We start from the raw sequence: 18802 nt of genomic DNA, 5'->3' as shown, positions 1-18802 counted from the left end.
ACAAATACATTGACTGGAGATAATGCTGCCGGCTTCTTGTTTACAATGTCACCTGAACATTAGACCAGGTATTTGCATGGCACGTTTGTAGCTAGCATTTGCAAGGTATTTACATGCCAGAGATGCTAAACAGTCATAGGCCCCCAACATGCTTCCATGCTGATGACACTCATTTAAAAAAAAATGTGTGAATTGAATTTCTGACTGAACTCCTTGGGGGAAAATTGTATGTCCCCTGCTCTGACATATATTTCCCACACTCTGCCATATATTTCCTGTTTTAGCAGTCCTGGATGATGACCTACCACATGTTCATTTTAAGAACACTTTCACTGCAGAGTTGACAAAACACAAAGAGGGTAGCAGTGTGAGATTTCTAAAGATAGCAACAGCACTTGACTCACAGTTTAATAATCTGAAGCGCCTTCCAAAATCAGAGAGGGATGAGGTGTGGCGCATGCTTTTGGGAATCTTAAAAGATAAACACTCGGATGTGGAAACTACAGAATCTGAACCACCAAAAAGGAAAATCAACCTTCTGCTTGTGGCATGACTCGGATAATGAAAATGAACATGCTCTGCTTTGGATCATTATCAGCATGGGCGCATGTCTCCTGGAACAGTGGTTGAAGCATCAAGGGACATATGAATCTTTAGTGCATCTGGCACATAAATATCTTGCGATGCCGGCTATAACAGGGCCATGTGAATGTCTGTTCTCACTTTCAGGTGACACTGTAAACAAGAAGCAGGCAGCATTAATCTCCTGCAAATGTGATCAAACTTGTTTGTCTGAGTGACTGACTGAACAAGAAGTAGGACTGATTGGACTTGCAGGCTATAAAATTTTACATTGTATTATTTTTAAATGCAGGGGTTTTTGTACATAATTCTACATTTTCAAGTTCAACTTTCACAATAAAGAGATTGCACTACAGTATTTTAACTATCTTGTTTTTTTTACAGTAAATACATTTACAGTGCTCACTTTATTTTTTGATTACACTTTGTGTTGTGTTTAATTGAAATCAATATTTGAAAACGTAGAAAACATCAAATTTTAATAAATTGTATTCTATTATTGTTTAATAGTGCAATTAATCATGATTTAATCACTTAATTGCAATAAATTTTTTTAAATTGCTTGACAGCCCTAGTAATTATATCACTCATTACAGTACCATACAGTTTGTGTGTGACAAGTTCTAAAGGGCTATACTGCTTGACAAACCAACATGGCAAACTGAACTGGTATTTAGTTCAGTCTATCTTAAAAAGGGACCCAGAATGACACTGCTTCAACAGGAGAGGGTGAGGGAGCTCTACATCCGACAACCCCATAGCTCAGGGGTTGGCCCATGCTGCTGTAAGGTGAGAGAGCCACCTCTTCAAATACTTTCTCCCACTTTGGCAGAGAAGGGGGAATTGAACCTGGGTCTTCCACATCTCCAGCAAGTGCTCTAACCCCTGGGCTAAAACTTAAGCCAACAGCAGCAGCACCTCATCGAGCTGATTTCAGAGGGTGGGTTGGGGCTCACTAAACAGAGCTAGACAACTTCCTGCAACCTGGATTGATTTAGGGCACACCGCATCTCACATGAGGTAGCTGTGGCAGCTCCCTGCATTCTAAGGCACCTCTCTGTCACAGTTCACTGTATAGGGAACCTTGTCCATTATCACAGTGTTGTTCCTATGCTTTCCTAGGTACCTAAAACGTTAGGTGTTGCAATGTGAAGTATCACAGCACCTAAATTGCTGCTTGGTAGCTGGTTCTCAGATTTCTAACTTTCAAAGAAACAAGATGACAGGTCTTTTTACTGTGTCAGCTAGTGCAGAATTACTTGCTCCAGGGGACTTGTTATTGTCTTCAATGATACAAGCCATGAGGCATCACCTGCTTCCTTTGCCATGCTAGTAGATGGGGGTGATCTTTGTTCAATGTCAATCAACTTCTAGTTCTAGCTCTTTAAGGATTACAAACCATTCCTTTCAGTGAGAACTGTGTATCCCTTACTTGTTACCCTCCACACTGCACCTAACATCAAAAACGTTAAAGAGTGGGAGAAAGTCTGTATTATGGCAAATGAAGGATTGGTTTAAGGGAGATGAGGATAGCAATGGTTTGTACCATACAAAAAAAAATTGAGGCCCTGCTGTAGAACTGAGCTAGTGCACATTGACCTGGCCAGAAACAGGCCTAATAGATGCAGGTGAGGGTCCTTTTCTATATGCATGTAACTGGGAGCTACTCATTGAGGAACAGATCATTTTCAGGTCATAATATGAGATGACTAAGTGCCATTAGTAACTTGGTAAACGCACAGCCAAATGGCCGCTGGAAGTACCCTTTGCCCACAGGTGTTCCAGACAGTCAATTAGGACACACTTATGAGCTGAAAAAGCTACTATGACAAGGAAGCAAATCACAGGCAGACTTGCATTGTTTTTCCCCACCCGAGCCACACTGGATTTCTAAAACTCCACTCACTAAACACTACAATGATCAGTAAAATGGAACTATTGGAAAACCAGATTAGGGCCCAACAAGAGGTGGACTGGGATTTCAGGAAGAGCAAATGAAAAAAGTTCAAAACTTGTTCCAGCTAGGTACTGCACTGTTGAAGATGCATTGACAGCATATCCAATTAAAAGGAATCACTGCTGGGACTGATACAATGAAGCATCTGGTTTTTTACTGTTCTGTTTCTGAGGTAACAAGAGAATTTGTCCACTGCAAGGGAACATATCTACTGATCTCCTTTCCAGATCCAGCATCTATACACAAAAAGCTCCAGAAACAACTTTAAGGGACTTAGAAGAAAACCAGATTTCAGAGTAGCAGCCGTGTTAGTCTGTATCCACAAAAAGAACAGGAGTACTTGTGGCACCTTAGAGCATAAGGTCTTATGCCTCCCTGGCAAAGCTCCAGGTAAGTTTTGATGGAGGGAACACCTCTTTTGAGCAGTAGTTTGCCATCCGAAGAATTCTGATGAAAGTCAGCAAGATTGTTTGATCCAGAATCAAACGATTCCTGCAGAGTATCTTTCCCTTTGTTCTTGCTTAAGTCAACTCGTTAGACATTGATTTTATGAACTACATAACTAACCCCAAGATGAGTCGGAGTAACATAGTTCAAGCTTATTTAAAACTTGCCCAATCATAGTCACATGCCACTCCGTTAAGTGGTTACCTACAAGGTGAGAAGAGAAACCAAAAGTGAAGGTAGGCTTCATGTTTGAGCTAAAATCATTTATTAACAACACAAACAAATTAAAATATTAACATGGCAATTTTAGCAACTGTAAGAAAGTCATGGCTTAGAAGGATAAGAAGTTACCTTTCCCGTTTTGCTTTTTTAAAAAGTCAGCAGTATAAACATTAGCATTTCATTTTTATGTTGTATTCTTTAGCAATCAAGCTTCACTCAAGTATTTTCAATTGCTTTTTGATACAACATTTAAGAACTCCATTAAGCAGTCCCTATTCTCCTACCTTACTGAAATTTCACACACACATTTACATGATGTCAGACTACAAGGACCTGCTTCTCGTTTTTAAGGAATCATGATAGAAAGAAAAAAGCAGATTTTAAAAATGGAGGAAAACACTGAATTGTGAGTAGGACACATACAGAAGTAGCAACTGTTCATGGTCAGCCCGGCTTCAGCCAGTTCAATGGCAATGCTTTGTCTGAGTAGAGGACAGAGTTAGAATTTCACGTATGAAACAAAAAAGGAAGGTACGTAGGATAAAACAGAGGAAGTGTCTAGCAATGAACAAGTGGAAAGACAAAAGTGAATGGATATTTAGTCCAGATTTCTCTTTAGAAAACCAAGAATAATGAGAATTTTCAATATGAATTACAATTAGAGAATATATAAAATAAAACTGGCCAGAGTATTCACCAACTCCCTCATGCTCACTTCAGGGTTTTTTGGGGTTTTTTTTTTTAAGTTGGCCATTTAGTAATGTGTTTTATGATGACATTTCCAGTCTCTTCAACATAAAGACAAGAAACACAGGACATTCCAACAGAAAGTGCTGCAGGTGGAAGTTTGCTCTTCAAGCATCCACATAGGGTCTGGGTCTATTCTTCTGTTTTGCCTTGTCAGCTTTTTGCTGTGCAGATACATTACTTCCATTCTGTGCCTGAGTATATCGTGCCACGGTGGATACACCATCTACAAACTTGGTCTTGTAGAGGACATTTGCATTGTTGAACATCCCATCCTTCAATGATACCACAATGAACTAAAGAAAGAAAAAAGTTTCCACAGCATGACACCATATCTGAATGTAAAAGGACAATAGAGATTTTAAAATTAAGATTGATAAAGCTTTCATAAAGTCATATAGGTATGGAAATAGTCTAAAAGCAACAGTTTAGATACACTGCTCCATTTATGCTAATTAGCTACTGTCCTGAGCAGTAGTTCTCCAGGAATGTTCTGAAAATGTCACCTGAAACCATAGCAAAATAGAAACCTCCCCTGCCCAAAACAGAGAGACAAGATATAAGGCCAGTTCTAGGGTTGGGATTGACTGGGCAAAAAAATAAGGTAAGCCCCATGTATTAGGCCACCCCAAATTAAGTCCTTGATGCTGAACAAGGCCCTTTCATTTCAGATCAAACCATGACCAAACAACCTGTAACCAACAGATATGAGGTGAGCCTCCTGCCTCGTAGTTGGGAAGGGCACTTAACTCTCCCTTGTGACAGCCAGAAGATAGTTCTCTCTTCTTCAGTCCTTCCCACTTTGCATGGGTGGGTTTCACAGCAGCACTTTGCTTAGACCTAGGCAAAAAACACTTCACGGATACAGCTACTACAAGTAGTATGTTCAGAGCTCTCAAACTGTGCAGGTGAGAATCTAGTCTCAACAACAGGAGGAAGACAGAGACCAGACTGGGGAGTTGGGGTGAGGTATGTCAAAAACCCATACTGATTCTGTTTCAGATTGTGTGTGGTTTTCCTATAAAGAACCCTTCATGGACCACATGAACACACAGGATCACCAGAACAAACTCCTCCAGCTCTATACGTTTTCCTGCCTAAGTTGGAATGATATGAAGATTCTCTCCACTGATTCCTGGCACACTTCATAAGGGCCCAAAATAGAAGAAGAGAAGCTATACTTTTAAAGTGGGAATCCTCAAACCTCTTTAAAAAAAAGTGTGGACCTTATCTTAACAGATGGATTAATTCACGGACAGAACCCTTCCCATTTGCTGCTATGTACCAGCTCTGTTGGTTACAGCAACTGGTTACAAAGAAAAACAACATGAGGAAAGTAATGAGTTTTACACTAGAAGGCGAGAGGAAGACTAGAACAGGACTCCATAAAAGTGTTTCACAGTCTGCAGAATCATCACTGTGACCTCCATGTTTTAGGCCTCATGAATCCAGAATATCTAAGCACCTTACACTTCCCAGTTGTATACTCACACTATCTTGGAGAGCAATGAACTACACAAACAGACTACCACATATTGTTATTGGCAAGATCATACCTGGGAATGTCTGAAGTGAGTGCGAAGCATCTGTCCAATGTTCTGTGTGTGAGAAAGATCAAGGGCTGCATCTACTTCATCTAAGATGTAAATTGGAGCAGGTTTGAAGAGAAGCATGGCTAAGATCAGGGACAAAGCCACCAAAGATCTAAAAACAGACCAAAGACAGTTAATTCTGTGTAAGCTACAGGGGAAAAAATATTCTCTCCCCACTTTGGCTGCTCCATCAAAGCACAGTTTTGCTGCAGCAAGGACATTCTGTGAACATAGACAGATACTAGAAGCTCTGGAGCGGTAGGCCAGATAGCTAATACCATGGTTTGATATACTGAAACTCAGATTTCTGCCCAAAACTTAATGTAAGATATAAAATAACCTTTCAACATTTGACTGGTTGAATTGTTACTTTGAAGTTCATGCTGTTTTACCCATTTCCAATTGTGAGTTTTGCTACATTCTCATTGGTCTACATTGTTGCTATGTTAGCCAGTAGCTATTCTGGATGATTCTCTCCCTTCCCCTCAAGAGGATCCTCTGCTTCCTTCACCATGCTCCCACCAACATTCTCCTAGTCCTCCAATTGCCAGATCTACCTTTAAAAGACACTGCTTAGCTTCTGGCAGAGAATGGTATTCTCTCCACAGCAACTTACTCCCCACTTTAATATGCTAGAGAGGTACAGAGCTTTCAGTGCCATGGTGGTACATCTTTTGAACCAGGAGAGGAACACATTATATCTAGGAGCCAGAGACTACAAATCAAACATGGGAATAGTATTATCAATTCCTCAGTACTATCCATTATTTTTACAGTTATTGCAACTCTCTTGTAATTAATTTCACTTATGCCACTTCTCTGCAGGAGCACAGTTTATCTTAGTAGCTGTGAAAAGCAGTGTACTATTATTTAAATTTCTCTTTGTTCTTGAATGTCTCCATTATGTAGATACATAAAGGTTAGCTCAGCACTTTACGTTACATGCTCTGGATGTTAAAATGTGAATTGGTAAATACATCTATATTTTATTTAAGGAAAGCAAAACCCTCTACCTCTGGGGAAAAAAGAGGACCAAACCTGTGTGGCCTATATCATCAGGACACCCTGCAAGATGGAAAGGAAAACAAAAGCATAAGAAAAAAAAAAAATCACACCAACCTTTGTCCTCCACTAAGTTCTGTTAAATTTTCCTTCCAGGTATTTCCTAAGGCAACCTTGAATTCCAAACCATCTAGGACAGTTTGCCCCTCAGGGGCTGCCAGCATAGCATTGGCCCCAGGTAGAAGAGTAGAGAAAATTGAACCAAAGTCTTTGTTCACCTACAAATCAGACCACCACAAATATTTTCTAAAGGCCTTTGAATTATGAACTATTGCTGTATACTTAAACTAATATTATAAACAAACACTTCATTTCTGCCCCATTGAGTCAGTTTCTTTTAACCTGATGGAATTGGCTGTCCAACACAAGATTAGCATGTGCTAGATGGTGAGAAGACAGACTGTACAGAATCCTCTCTTTGTTACATAATTCAAGACAGAAACACGGTCTAGATCAGAGGTCCCCAAACTGAGTGGCACGCCCCAGGGGGCGCAAAGGACTGTTTTGGAGGGGGATGCAGCTGGGACCAGGATTAGCCCCCACAGGAGGCAACGTGGGAGTGTCACCCAGCTCTGCTCCTGGCCCAGCTTCGGCCCCTGCCCCCAGCTGTGCCCAGCCTCAGCCCCTTTACTCCTGTCCGCGTACAGTCCCCCCTGAAGCTGTGATCTCACTCCCGGCTCTGCTGATCATAGGTAAACAGACAATGCCTTAGAGTACAAATTAATGGAAAAAAGCAATAATTGGTTTTACTTTTAATCTTTTCAATTTTTTTATTTGTATTATTGTAGCACCTAGGACCCTCAGTCATGACCAAGACCCTGCTGTACTGGGCACTGTACAAACACAGAACAAAAAGATGGTCCCTACCCCAGGAAGTTTATAATATAAACAGAAGCCAGGAGACAACAGATGGATATAAACAGACTGACCATTGGAGGAGTACAAGGGAACCAACACAATATTGACTGGCATCATAGTAGGCCAGCAACCTAACTGTTGTCAAGTTTTCTGTAGACATCACAGCAAAGGAGTTTTAAGGAGAGATCTGAAGGACAAGTAACTTTTAATGGATGTTTATGGGGGTTAAGACACTCAGGTGCAAGAAGCAGCACAGGAGAAAGCACAAAAAAGGTACTTATGTGAAAGGGTGCTTATTTGAAAAATCTAGCAAGTGGGCAATAGAGGTTTGTACTAAGAAAGGGCACAATTATGTCTATATGGACATAAGTGTCTTGCATATGCAAAAAAATTAGGGCTATCGATTAATTGCAGTAAACTCACATGATTAACTCAAAAAAATTAATCGTGATTAATTGCAGTTTTAATCACACTGTCAAACAATAGAATACCAATTGAAATGTATTAAATATTTGGATGTTTTTCTACATTTTCACATATATTGTATTCTGTGTCATAATTGAAATCAAAGTACATATTATTTTTGCTTACAAATATTTGCACTGTAAAAATGATGAACAAAAGATAGTATTTTTCAATTCACCTCATACAGGTACTGTGGTGTAATCTCTCTGCCGTGAAAGTGGAACTTACAAATTTAGATTTATTTTTGTTACATAACTGCACTCAAAAACAAAACAATGTAAAACTTCAGAGCCTACAAGTCCACTCAGTCCTACTTCTTGTTCAGCCACTCACTAAGACAAACAAGTCTGTTTACATTGACGGGAGATAATGCTGCCTGCTTCTTATTTACAATGTCACCTGAAAGCGAGAACTGGCATTTGCATGGCACCTTTGTAGCCAGCACTGCAAGATATTTACGTGCCAGATATGCCAAACATTCGTATGCCCCTTCATGCTTTGACCACCATTACAAAGGACATGCATCTGAGCTGATGACGCTTGTTAAAAAAATAAATGTGTTAATTACATTTGTGACTGAACTCCATGGGGCAGAATTGTATGTCCCCTGCTCTGTTTTACTCACATTCTGCCATATATGTCGTGTTATAGCAGTGTCAGATGATGACCCAGAACATGTTGTTCATTTTAAGAACACTTTCACAGCAGATTTGACAAAACACAAAGAAGGTACCAATGTGAGATTTCTAAAGATAGCTACAGCACTCGACTCACAGTTTAAGAATCTGAAGTGCCTTCCAAAATTTGAGAGGGACGAGGTGTGGAGCATGCTTTCAGAAATATTAGAAGAGCAACACTCCGATGCAGAAACTACAGAACCCAAACCACCAAAAAAGAAAATCAACATTCTGCTGCTGGCATCTGACTCAAATAATGAAAATTAACATGCATCGGGGTCTGCACTGCTTTGGATTGTTATCGAGAAGAACCCGTCACCAGCATGTCCCCTGGAATGGTGGTTGAAGCATGAAGGGACATACGAATCTTTAGTGCATTGGGCACCGAAATATCTTGCAACGCCGGCTACAATAGTGCCATGAGAACGCCTGTTCTCACTTTCAGGTGACATTGTAAACAAGAAGCGGGCAGCATTATCTCCTGCAAATGTAAACACACTTGTTCAGCCAATCACTCAGACAAACAAGAAGTAGGACTGAGTGGACTTGCAGGCTCTAAAATTTTGCATTTTTTTGTTTTTGACTGCAGGTTTTTTTGTACATAATTCTACATTTGAAAGTTCAATTTCATGATAAAAACACTGCACTACAGTATTTGTATTAGCAAAAACAACGAGGAGGTGCCACCGGACTCCTCGTTGTTTTTGCAGATACAGACTAACGCGGCTACCCCTCTGATACTTGTATTTAGGTGAATTGAAAAACACTATTTCTTTTGGTTTTTTTATAGTGCAAATACTTGTAAAAATATAAAAAATAAATATAAAGTGAGCATGGTACACTTTGTACTCCGTGTTGTAATTGAAATCAATATATTTGAAAATGTAGAAAACATCCAAAAATATTTAAATAAATGGTATTCTACTATTGTTTAACAGTGCAATTAATCCCAATTAATTTTTTTAATCGCTTGACAGCCCTAAAAAAAGGAATAAAGTTCATCTTCCATGTTTAGAAAAAAAACACTCTAAATGTGAAAGCTAAATCTGAAATAACGTACCTTTTGCCAGGCAATGTTCAAAGCTTCATTTTTCTTTTGGTCAAGCTCTTCAATAGTTGCAAGTATTTTAGACTTGTCATTCTCTACAATTCTTTTTCTCTTCATTAAGTCATTATACTGGTTCAATTAGAGAAAATTGGTCTCAATTAACTTTGTACTGGATATGTTTGGCTGTAATCCTGTAAATACTCAGATGCTTAACTTTAAGCATGTGAATAGGCCTACTTAAAAGAGTAAACTTAAGAATGTGTGTATAACTTCTTGCAGAATCAAGGCTTTCAGTAATTTATTCTAAAATATATTCTAGAAATTTGCTACAACAATTAACAAAAGGGTGAAACTAAACCCTGAGGGACACTTCTCTCCCTCATGTGAATAGTGGGTCATTGTCATTTTTACCTATTAATTGGTACAAAAGGATAATTTCTCCTAACTGCGAAAAATGCACCAACCCTAGCCAACTATAGTGATACTAAAATGTCAACTGGCCAATTCTTCCTGAAACACCATGGACTACAGCCCATATTTTTGGCAAGGTTTTCATTTGGATTTAATACTCAATCAAGCATTGCAGTAGACATAGTAATGCTGGACTGATATACTCAGACTTAGAATGGAACTTTTTAGAAGGAAACTAACCTTTTGTCACTGAAAGTCAGGATTTTCCTGAATATCAATTGCTGATGCACAGTCAGTTAAAAATATATTAGCATCCAAGAATAAATAAAATGGGTCATGCTATTGACTTCTGAATTAGACAATGTGTAAAGCTTAAGCAAACCACTTTACTTCTGTGGGGCATTGAATAGTACTGTGCAGGTGATAGAAATTACACTGCCCCTAAACAAAGAGATATGCCACAAATTGTCCAGACTCTTGAGGTTAAAGCAAGAAATCTTTACCCTTTCTTCTGCCTCTGAAAGCATGTTCATAGCTCTCATATTGACATTTCTTCCCAACTTCTCTTTTTTTTCCTGTAGTTTCTGCAGCCTCTGGCCTGCTTCTTTAGGATTGTTAGTTTTAAAATCATACGCTGTGTTAGGCTGGCCAAAAAGTTGTTTCTCTGAAGCTATCCACTCATAGTCTTTCAACAGTTTAGCCACCTGGAAACATGCACAAACGTACACATGTTGAGAGCATTTACATGAAAAATATCAGCATCCTAAGTTGTTCTACAACATTAAACCTCAGTATGCAAAATGCAGCTTTATTGAGCATCAAAAGAACACTGGCTTGTATCAAGTGCTGAAGAAAAGTCAGGAAGGTCAAAACATGAGGAAAGTTCTCAATGCTCTGCCACTGTGTCTCCAAGTCAACCTTCTTTAATAGGTACTTGGTTTGTCCGACAGATATGACATCTGCTTCATTGGTGGTCTCCCATACTGACATGCTCTGTTTGCCTATGGGACAATGTATGGATAAACACTTGTGACTTTTCCCTCCTCTGAGATGTTTCTCAGAGTTCAGGATGTACCAGTATAACAATGCTTATTAGTTAAAGGAGAATATTTCGTGGCCCATGGTGACTGAAATAACCACCTCTGGTTACGGAGGCAAAGACGGGTAGAGTTCTGGGATACCTTGGCAGCAGCATCAGTAGTTTCTCGCTTGTGTTTGTTTATGTTATGTTCTAGCTCTTTAACCTTAAGCTGTGATTCATTATTTTGTTCTCTATATTTTACAGCCTCTGCAGATTTGTCTTTAATTTCTTTATCCTGAGCTGTGATTACTTCCTTTTGCTTAGCCAGCTCCTCCTGAGCTTTCTTTACAGATGCCTGGAAAACAAAGGAGACAATCACTTCTCTTTTTTAAGCAATGTATATTATACCTTTATTATGAATCAAGGAAAATGACTAGAAGGAAAAAAGGGGAAAATACAGAAATTCTTTGAGGGTGAAATTCAGTCAAAGGATAAAAAGGCTGCAGAAAGGTCCTATAGGCTATGAACTTCCTGTGTGGTGGGAGGAAAAATCCATATCAAATTGAATAATCTATAGTATGAGGTTTAATAGTCTTCCTTCCCAGCTACACACAGATGGAAAAATATCAGAACCAAGTTGTCTTTGGTATCGAAAGTACCTCCGGTTTTGCCAGACCTACCTTTGTCTTGGACACCTCAGATGCCATAGCATCAATCTGATCCTGGTAGGATTTGATAGCTTCATTCACAGCCTCAATCTGTTGTTTATAGGAGGCCTGTTCTCGCTTTAGCTCTTCTAATTCCAGAACTAAAGCTTCAACTTCCTAAACAGAGGACATGTTGAAGACATATTAAGGACTACACTTGAATAGAAAGATTTAATATTCAGCTTGCTTCTGAGTAAAGGCTGCAGAAGAAAGGTTGAAAGTCAAGGGCGCCACAACCACAACTAGAATATCATTATAATCAGACAGCCGCACAAAGGGAGGATGGAGCATATTTATGATTCTAGAACAAATCATGTATCACCAATTTCTATGCATGTCAATGACTACAAAATAATATCCATGTACTGAAACTAATAAGGTTTAAGAGAATCATAACCCTCCACATTCACTTCTGCTCCACTGCGGCCATTTTTCAGGATGGTTAAACTTGCTACCAACAGTGCTGTTTTACCTGCTGCTTTTCTTTCATTTTTTTGCTGGAAGCATCGGCCCTTTTTTTGGCACCATCTAGCTTCTGCTGGGCAGCTTCCAATTCTCTCTCACGCTCCACTTCGGCATTTTTAATTTTGTTCTCCAGCACTTTATATTTTTCTTCTGCCTTCTTTTGGATTTCCTTGGTTTTCTTTAGTGTCTCTTCACTTTCCTCTGAATCGAAAAGTATAGTATTGAAGCTGAGAGTTCTTCCAGCCCAACGAAACTTCTACACACAAACTTATAATTTAGGTGTCAAATCAATTTTAACAAAGGCTTAGTACAAAAAAAGGGCTAATAAGAATTTTTACTAAGTGATGAGATCAGCAATTTCAGTGTTCCCTTGTTCATGGGTCAGTGTAAATGTTGCCCAAATACTAACAGCACAAATAAAATATATGGGAGGATAAAGCAAGATTGAAATTCGTTCATTAAGTTAAACAAAATAAATAAGCTCTCCCTTTATATGCCAGATAAATTATACATTTTACATACCACAAGATGAACAAATTCATTCACTGAATGGTAGTCTACCAATCTTTGGTATCCTATCAATTCCTTCATTCCTGACAGTGTTTGAGACACTCCCACTACATCTGCCTATTTCTTCCTCTTGAACCCGTATGCTTTTGCTATTCCTTCTTTCCAGATCTCCTTTATCTGTGTGAAAACTAATATTTTTCAAATAATTTCTCAGGATTCAAACTATGTGTAGTGCAAATCCTAAATACAAAAAAATTAGCAACCTTAACTGTATCCTCATTTTAGTCAGTCTATTGTTATTTTAATTTGTAACATCTTTTGTATTTGTTAAACAAAAATTCCTACAAAACAAGTTTCAGGTTTTTAATGGCATCTAAAAGCTATTAGCTTTATACAATCTCAAAAGCAAATAAAAGGATTCCACTATGAATAGCCAAATAATGTCCTTCACATTTTCAGCAACTTGCCATCTCACCAATGGTTTTCTTAAGGGTGTCCAGCTCCTCTTGCTGTTTGTGATAGGCACTTTGCTGAAGTTTGGTTTGCAATAGCTCTGCTTCTTCTGATTTCATCTCCCACTGCTGCTTCAGTTGGCGATATCTTAGCAGATTATAGTAGACATAATCAGATGTGTTCGCGTGATAAATTACAGGCATACCACTTATGTAGGGTACATAGAGCTTTATATTTTCGAGCTATACATGAGATAAATTGACAAGTATTTATATTTCCATTTTACAATGAGGAGAATTGAGGCTGAGGATCAGCCATGAATTGGGAGTTTCTGCCTTCAAACCTCATGCCATATCCTTTAGGATAATATGACGAACATTTACACATCTGCAATGATAAATCCTGTATAGTTTCACCAATTATGGTAGAATTCCTTTTATCTGAATGGCCTGGGGGACATCCAAAACATTTGGATAACTGGACACTCGGATAAATGCAAGTGCTATTTTAAACTGGAGTTTCATATTTTCATACTGCAGTGATGCCAGTTCCTGAGGATGGAGGAAACAGGGAAGGAAAGGAGCAGCTGCAGAGGGCAGGGGTCTCCTTGGTGCTGCTTGAGTGCTTCTTGGCACTAAGAGCCCCAGGGGAAGGAGCTAAGCATAGCCCGTGCTATTTGTACTGGTGGTTGTAGAGCTGGGGGCTGAGAGTGCCTAGTGCTGCTTGAGCACTTCCCATGAGGCTCCTGTCTTTTGCAGCAACTTCCCCGCTCCTTCTTTTCTCTCTTCCAGCCTTGGGGACTGGCATGAAATTGAAACTTACAATAGCATGCTCATGTATATGAATGTCTGATTATCCAAAGGCTATGTTGGGGACACACTATGGCTGTGGATAACTAGGATTTTCAGATAAATGGAAAATGTTTGTGCAAACACATTAATAAGAACATAAACCTTACTAGAGCTACTTATCAGTGGCTTAATTAAACGGACTCCTCTTAGTGGGCATGCAGCAACTGCACTATTTATCAAAAAGCAAATAAATGAAGATATCTAAATGACAACTAAATCTTTTTAGCTGTACAAGAGCAAATTCTAGATGAAAGTGACATAGAAACATTAAAAACTAAGTTTGAATCTGGTTTGCTCAGTTTATTTGTGTTTTGGGAAAAATTAAAATGGTTGAAACGGGGTTTGAAAAATAAGTACAACATGTGCAAAGTGTACTTTATTTTTAAGGACTCTTATTTGCCTACGTATATTTCATAGAAGACCTTTAAATAAAAAGAAAGATTCCACAATTATTTTTAACTGAAATTCACACAGAAATATTTTCTAAGTAAGATCTAATTTAAATTCCCAAATAGCAAATATTTGGGGGGATACTGTTGTAATTTCAGTGTTTTTATAACTCTCACCTACTCTGATTTTATTCTCTAGAAGCTGAAATTCTGGATAGGAGTTACAGAATAGGACCACAGGAAAATCATTTGGCACTTCAGTGAATAGGAAAAGCAGAAAACTGAATACAGTTTTCAGGAAAGCACCAGTGTGTACTAAAATGCTATTTTCCCAAGCATAGCAACAATATAAGCTTTTATTGCTACTATTTTCCTGCAGATGCTGTCCAGAAATCTCCTTGCCTCCCCATGAAATTGTGTAGTGAAGTGGCCACACTATTCTGGCTTTCATACAAAACCTGATCTGATCCTCTGTGCTCCTACAGTATTATATAAATATAAATAAAAGAGAAAAAGAACTTATACAAGCATCTATATTGTAACCCTTACTTTTCAGCAATGTTCTTTAAGCTTGCCAGCTCCTTTTCTACTGTGTCTAGCTCAGACTCCTTTGTTTTTAATTTTTCTTGAATATCTTTCATTTCCAGAAGCTTGGACAAAACAGGTGTAGACTGTGAGCGTGCACCTGATTAGTGAAAGAAAACAGAAAGCTGAGATTATTGATTGCCTACCATTAATTTCTTAAACTAAAGGATGCGTTTAAAAATTGGGCATGAGAGACAGCAGACATGAGAGAACAAAACTAGAGTTTCTAAGAAAACCAAAGATTTAACATATAATAGTTCTCACACAGTCAGAGACTATTTTCTGACTCTGGAACTAAAGCATGTTTATCTACAACTATTTTTCTAGATTTCCTGGAATAGAAGTATTACTGGAATCTAGTATTACTGGACTGGAAACTCTCAATGGAACTCAATCCAACTTTTTATGCTATTGTTTAACAAGTTGGGCAAAAGTAGGGTACAGTAACTCCTCACTTAACATTGTAGTTATGTTCCTGAAAAATGCTACTATATATAAAACACACAGTGTAAGTTTTAAACAAACAATTTAATACTGTACACAGCAATGATGATTGTGAAGCTTAGTTGCGGTGGTGAAGTCAGAGCGTGGGATATTTCCCAGGGAATGCCTTGCTGCTAAATGATGAACTAGCACTCAGCTGACCCCTTAAGGGTTAATACATTGTTGTTAATGTAGCCTCACACTCTACAAGGCAGCACAAATGGAGGGAGGAGACACAATAGATGCATGGCAGTGGCAGCAAACATTCCCTGCGGAAACTGAACCCACGCTGATGAACCCACACTATCCCACTGGGGTGCACCACTCCCTCCACTTTCCAAAGTGCGGGGGGGGGTGTGTGCATGTGTGCGAAAGACAGACACACACACCGTGTGCGAGTGTGAGAGAGAGACATGTAGCATGCGCGTGTGTGAGAGAGCGAGCGAGCGCGAGCGAGACATGCATTGTCCCTTTAAGTATGTTGACTCCACTCTAAGTACTGCCTTTTTCAGTAGATCAACAAGTTGAGACAGCAGCTGCTGCCAGCAAGCTCCCACAGTCCTGAGCCCTGTCCTGTGTCCCCCTGCTCTGTGGAGATGGAGGGCAGGAACAGGGGGACACCCTTACATCAGTACCCCTCTTCCCCCCCCCTTCCCCGGCACAGCAAGCAGGAGGCTCCAGGGAGCAGCTCCAAGGCAGAGGGCAGGAGCAGCACATGAGTGTGGGGAGGGACACTTGAACTGCCCAGCAATTGATAGCCTGCTGGGCGGCTGCTGCACAGGGAACTTAGGGGAGCTGATAAGGGGGACTGCTGGCCCACCCTGGTTCCAAGCCCCCACCAGCTAGCTGCAATGGGCTGCTCTTCCTGCAAGCAGTGGACAAAGCAGGCGGCTGCCAAACAACGTTATAAGGGAACATTGCACAACTTTAAACGAGCATGTTCCCTAATTGATCAGCAACATAACAATGAACAAACGTTAACCGGAATGACATTAAGTGAGGAGGTACTGTACCAGTCTTACTGGATTATTTAATTATGTAATTAATACATTTGTGGGTTTAACTGAAATACTTAATTGAAGATATTTTTTTCCCTGTTAGATGGACTCCCCCTCCTGGTTAAACCTTATGACATATGTTGTTTTGGTAGCAAACAAAAGCTGGTTTATTTTTCCTGGATTGGAACTCCGCGATCATCAGACTGATATTTGTCTGTTACATTTGTAAACAGATTATCCAGCACATTTCACGTGCACAGGGAACACAATACAGTCATAACTTTTAATTAAAATAATTTAAATAAGGCAAATAGTTTTGTTCCAGTATTTTCAGTTATGTCTTGCAGAATTCTTTGAATGGCCAGGGACTAACTGGGATTTAACTTTAAGTAGAATACATCTTCAGTCAAATAGATTTCAAAGTTATCCAGTGTAAGGTTCTAAATACAATTTTACTGTTGGCATTTGTTAAAACATCTAAAGCAGTACAATAGTCAGCAGAGATGATATTGTAGGGGAAAAAAATAATGATTACCTCCACTCAGAGTCCCCTGAGGGTCAAAGGTATCTCCTCCAAGAGTGACAGTTCTTTTCATTATAGTTTTGTCAAAAGTCACTTTCTTGGCATTATTCATGTTATCACAGACCAGTGTTGTTCCAAAGACATATTCCATTGCCTTCTGCAGTTCAGATTCATATCCAATCAGAGAGAGGGCCAAATGCACATTATCAGCACCAACCTAACAGTCAAAGGAAATGGTATTAGTGTTCCACAAGAATTAGATAAAGAGTTTTTAAATCCAGTTTCTTGCTCCCCTTATAAAGGTTTTGTAACATATTAGAATTCCTCAATACCATGTACTAATACATCAGCAGCAAGTGTCTTTGAACTATTGACTGTAGGTAAAAACCCTGACTCAATCTCTCCCCTTCTACAGTCAGAGTACTAACAGGCAACACAATCAAATGAGTTCAGCAATGCATCTCTCCCAGACATTATTTGGTTCTCTCCCTTCTTTGTGACTAGCAACACAAAACTTTATTGTTCTGCTCAGTTTCTCCTTCCTCTATCTAAGAGTCAGCTCAGTTCTTTGCCCCACTCCCACTCAGCCCATTGTGCTTTTGCAGAATGGTAACCTTTAGCTAACAAAGCATGTCAATTTTAAGTAAACAAAATAAAATAAAGAAAAACATACACAGCGAAATAATGTATCTAAAGACATACCAAGCGTTTTGCTGCCATCACGGTTTCTTGCCTAATACACTGTGATGAAATTTTATTTAGTGGAATTATGGTGTATCGACGCTTCAGTTCACCTTTTTCTAGCAGTTTTTTACCAACCACCTAAAATTTAGAAAAACATTTTTACATAAGGGTATCAAAACACATGTCAAATTGTGAAAACTAAGACAACTAAAAAAATTTCTTACAGGAATGATACACATACTGGAGAGTTTAACATTTGGCCTAAGGACGCATAACTCCATTGACCTATATTAATTCATACTCACTAAAGGTAAATTCACTACTTGCTAAGGTATCTGCTGAAGGATATCCTATTGGTATGGGCCAAGATTTTTAGTGGTGACTAGGGATTTGATGGGCCTCAAATTTGGGGGTGGGGACCAACTGGAGATACCTTAAAGGGGCCTGATTTTCAGAGTTCAGGTGCTCAGCACTTTCTGAAAACCTGCACCCTTTTAAAGTGTCTGAAGTTGAGACCCCAAGTCACTAATTGCTTTTGAAAATCTGGGCCTTAATGCACAAAGTTTTAACTACACATCTCTCAGGAGTGTCCATAGAAGTTGCATGACTAAATCACAGGGTTGAATACAGCCAAAGGGATGTACTCAAAAGTTATATGTTAAGAAACATACCTCTGTGTCCACCACAATGTTATAGAGTTTTCCCCCAGCTACCACTTCTAGAGCTGTTGCTGTGGAGATCTCTTTCACGGTGATTAGAGAGGCAACAAGCCCTTTGATATGGGTTGGGTTCCAATTTTTTTCTGGATCCCTTAAAATAAATTAAAACTATATGATAAGAAACATAATTTATATGCTACGATGAAAACAACTTATGACAAACGCTGAACCCACATATATTAATATAAAAATTCCACAATGTACAGAGATATAATATTCTGAAGCCACAGACAGCTAAAATTATTTTAAAACTTCATAACAAACAAATAAGGTTTTCCAAGTAAACTGTCAGCTGTGGAATAAATAGAAGAATCCTGCCTTCAACATTGCCTCAAGTTGTTCATAA

General features: G+C 39.0%; 1 protein-coding gene across 7 annotated transcripts in view; it reads right to left on the bottom strand.

Annotated features, from left to right (window-relative positions):
• Positions 1–3264: 3264 nt before the first annotated feature.
• SMC2 (structural maintenance of chromosomes 2) overlaps positions 3265–18802 on the bottom strand; it is a 32861-nt gene continuing 17323 nt past the window's right edge. For all 7 annotated transcript variants that reach the window (XM_078852953.1, XM_073345611.2, XM_073345609.1 and 4 more), the window contains 13 exons: positions 18409–18547; positions 17756–17875; positions 17066–17270; positions 15014–15149; positions 13247–13371; positions 12269–12462; positions 11770–11913; positions 11250–11444; positions 10572–10772; positions 9670–9786; positions 6667–6827; positions 5512–5659; positions 3265–4251 (listed from right to left, as the gene is read on the bottom strand). In XM_078852953.1, coding sequence (XP_078709079.1) covers positions 4063–4251; positions 5512–5659; positions 6667–6827; positions 9670–9786; positions 10572–10772; positions 11250–11444; positions 11770–11913; positions 12269–12462; positions 13247–13371; positions 15014–15149; positions 17066–17270; positions 17756–17875; positions 18409–18547 — 2074 coding nt within the window. In that variant the 3' untranslated portion in view covers positions 3265–4062. The remainder of the gene's footprint in view (positions 4252–5511; positions 5660–6666; positions 6828–9669; positions 9787–10571; positions 10773–11249; positions 11445–11769; positions 11914–12268; positions 12463–13246; positions 13372–15013; positions 15150–17065; positions 17271–17755; positions 17876–18408; positions 18548–18802) is intronic.

This window comes from Lepidochelys kempii, chromosome 5, assembly GCF_965140285.1.
Source record: "Lepidochelys kempii isolate rLepKem1 chromosome 5, rLepKem1.hap1, whole genome shotgun sequence".
In the NCBI taxonomy this organism is placed as follows: domain Eukaryota; kingdom Metazoa; phylum Chordata; order Testudines; family Cheloniidae; genus Lepidochelys; species Lepidochelys kempii.
The sequence above is the reverse complement of the archived record's forward strand: the minus strand, read 5'-3'. Positions and strand labels throughout refer to the sequence as shown.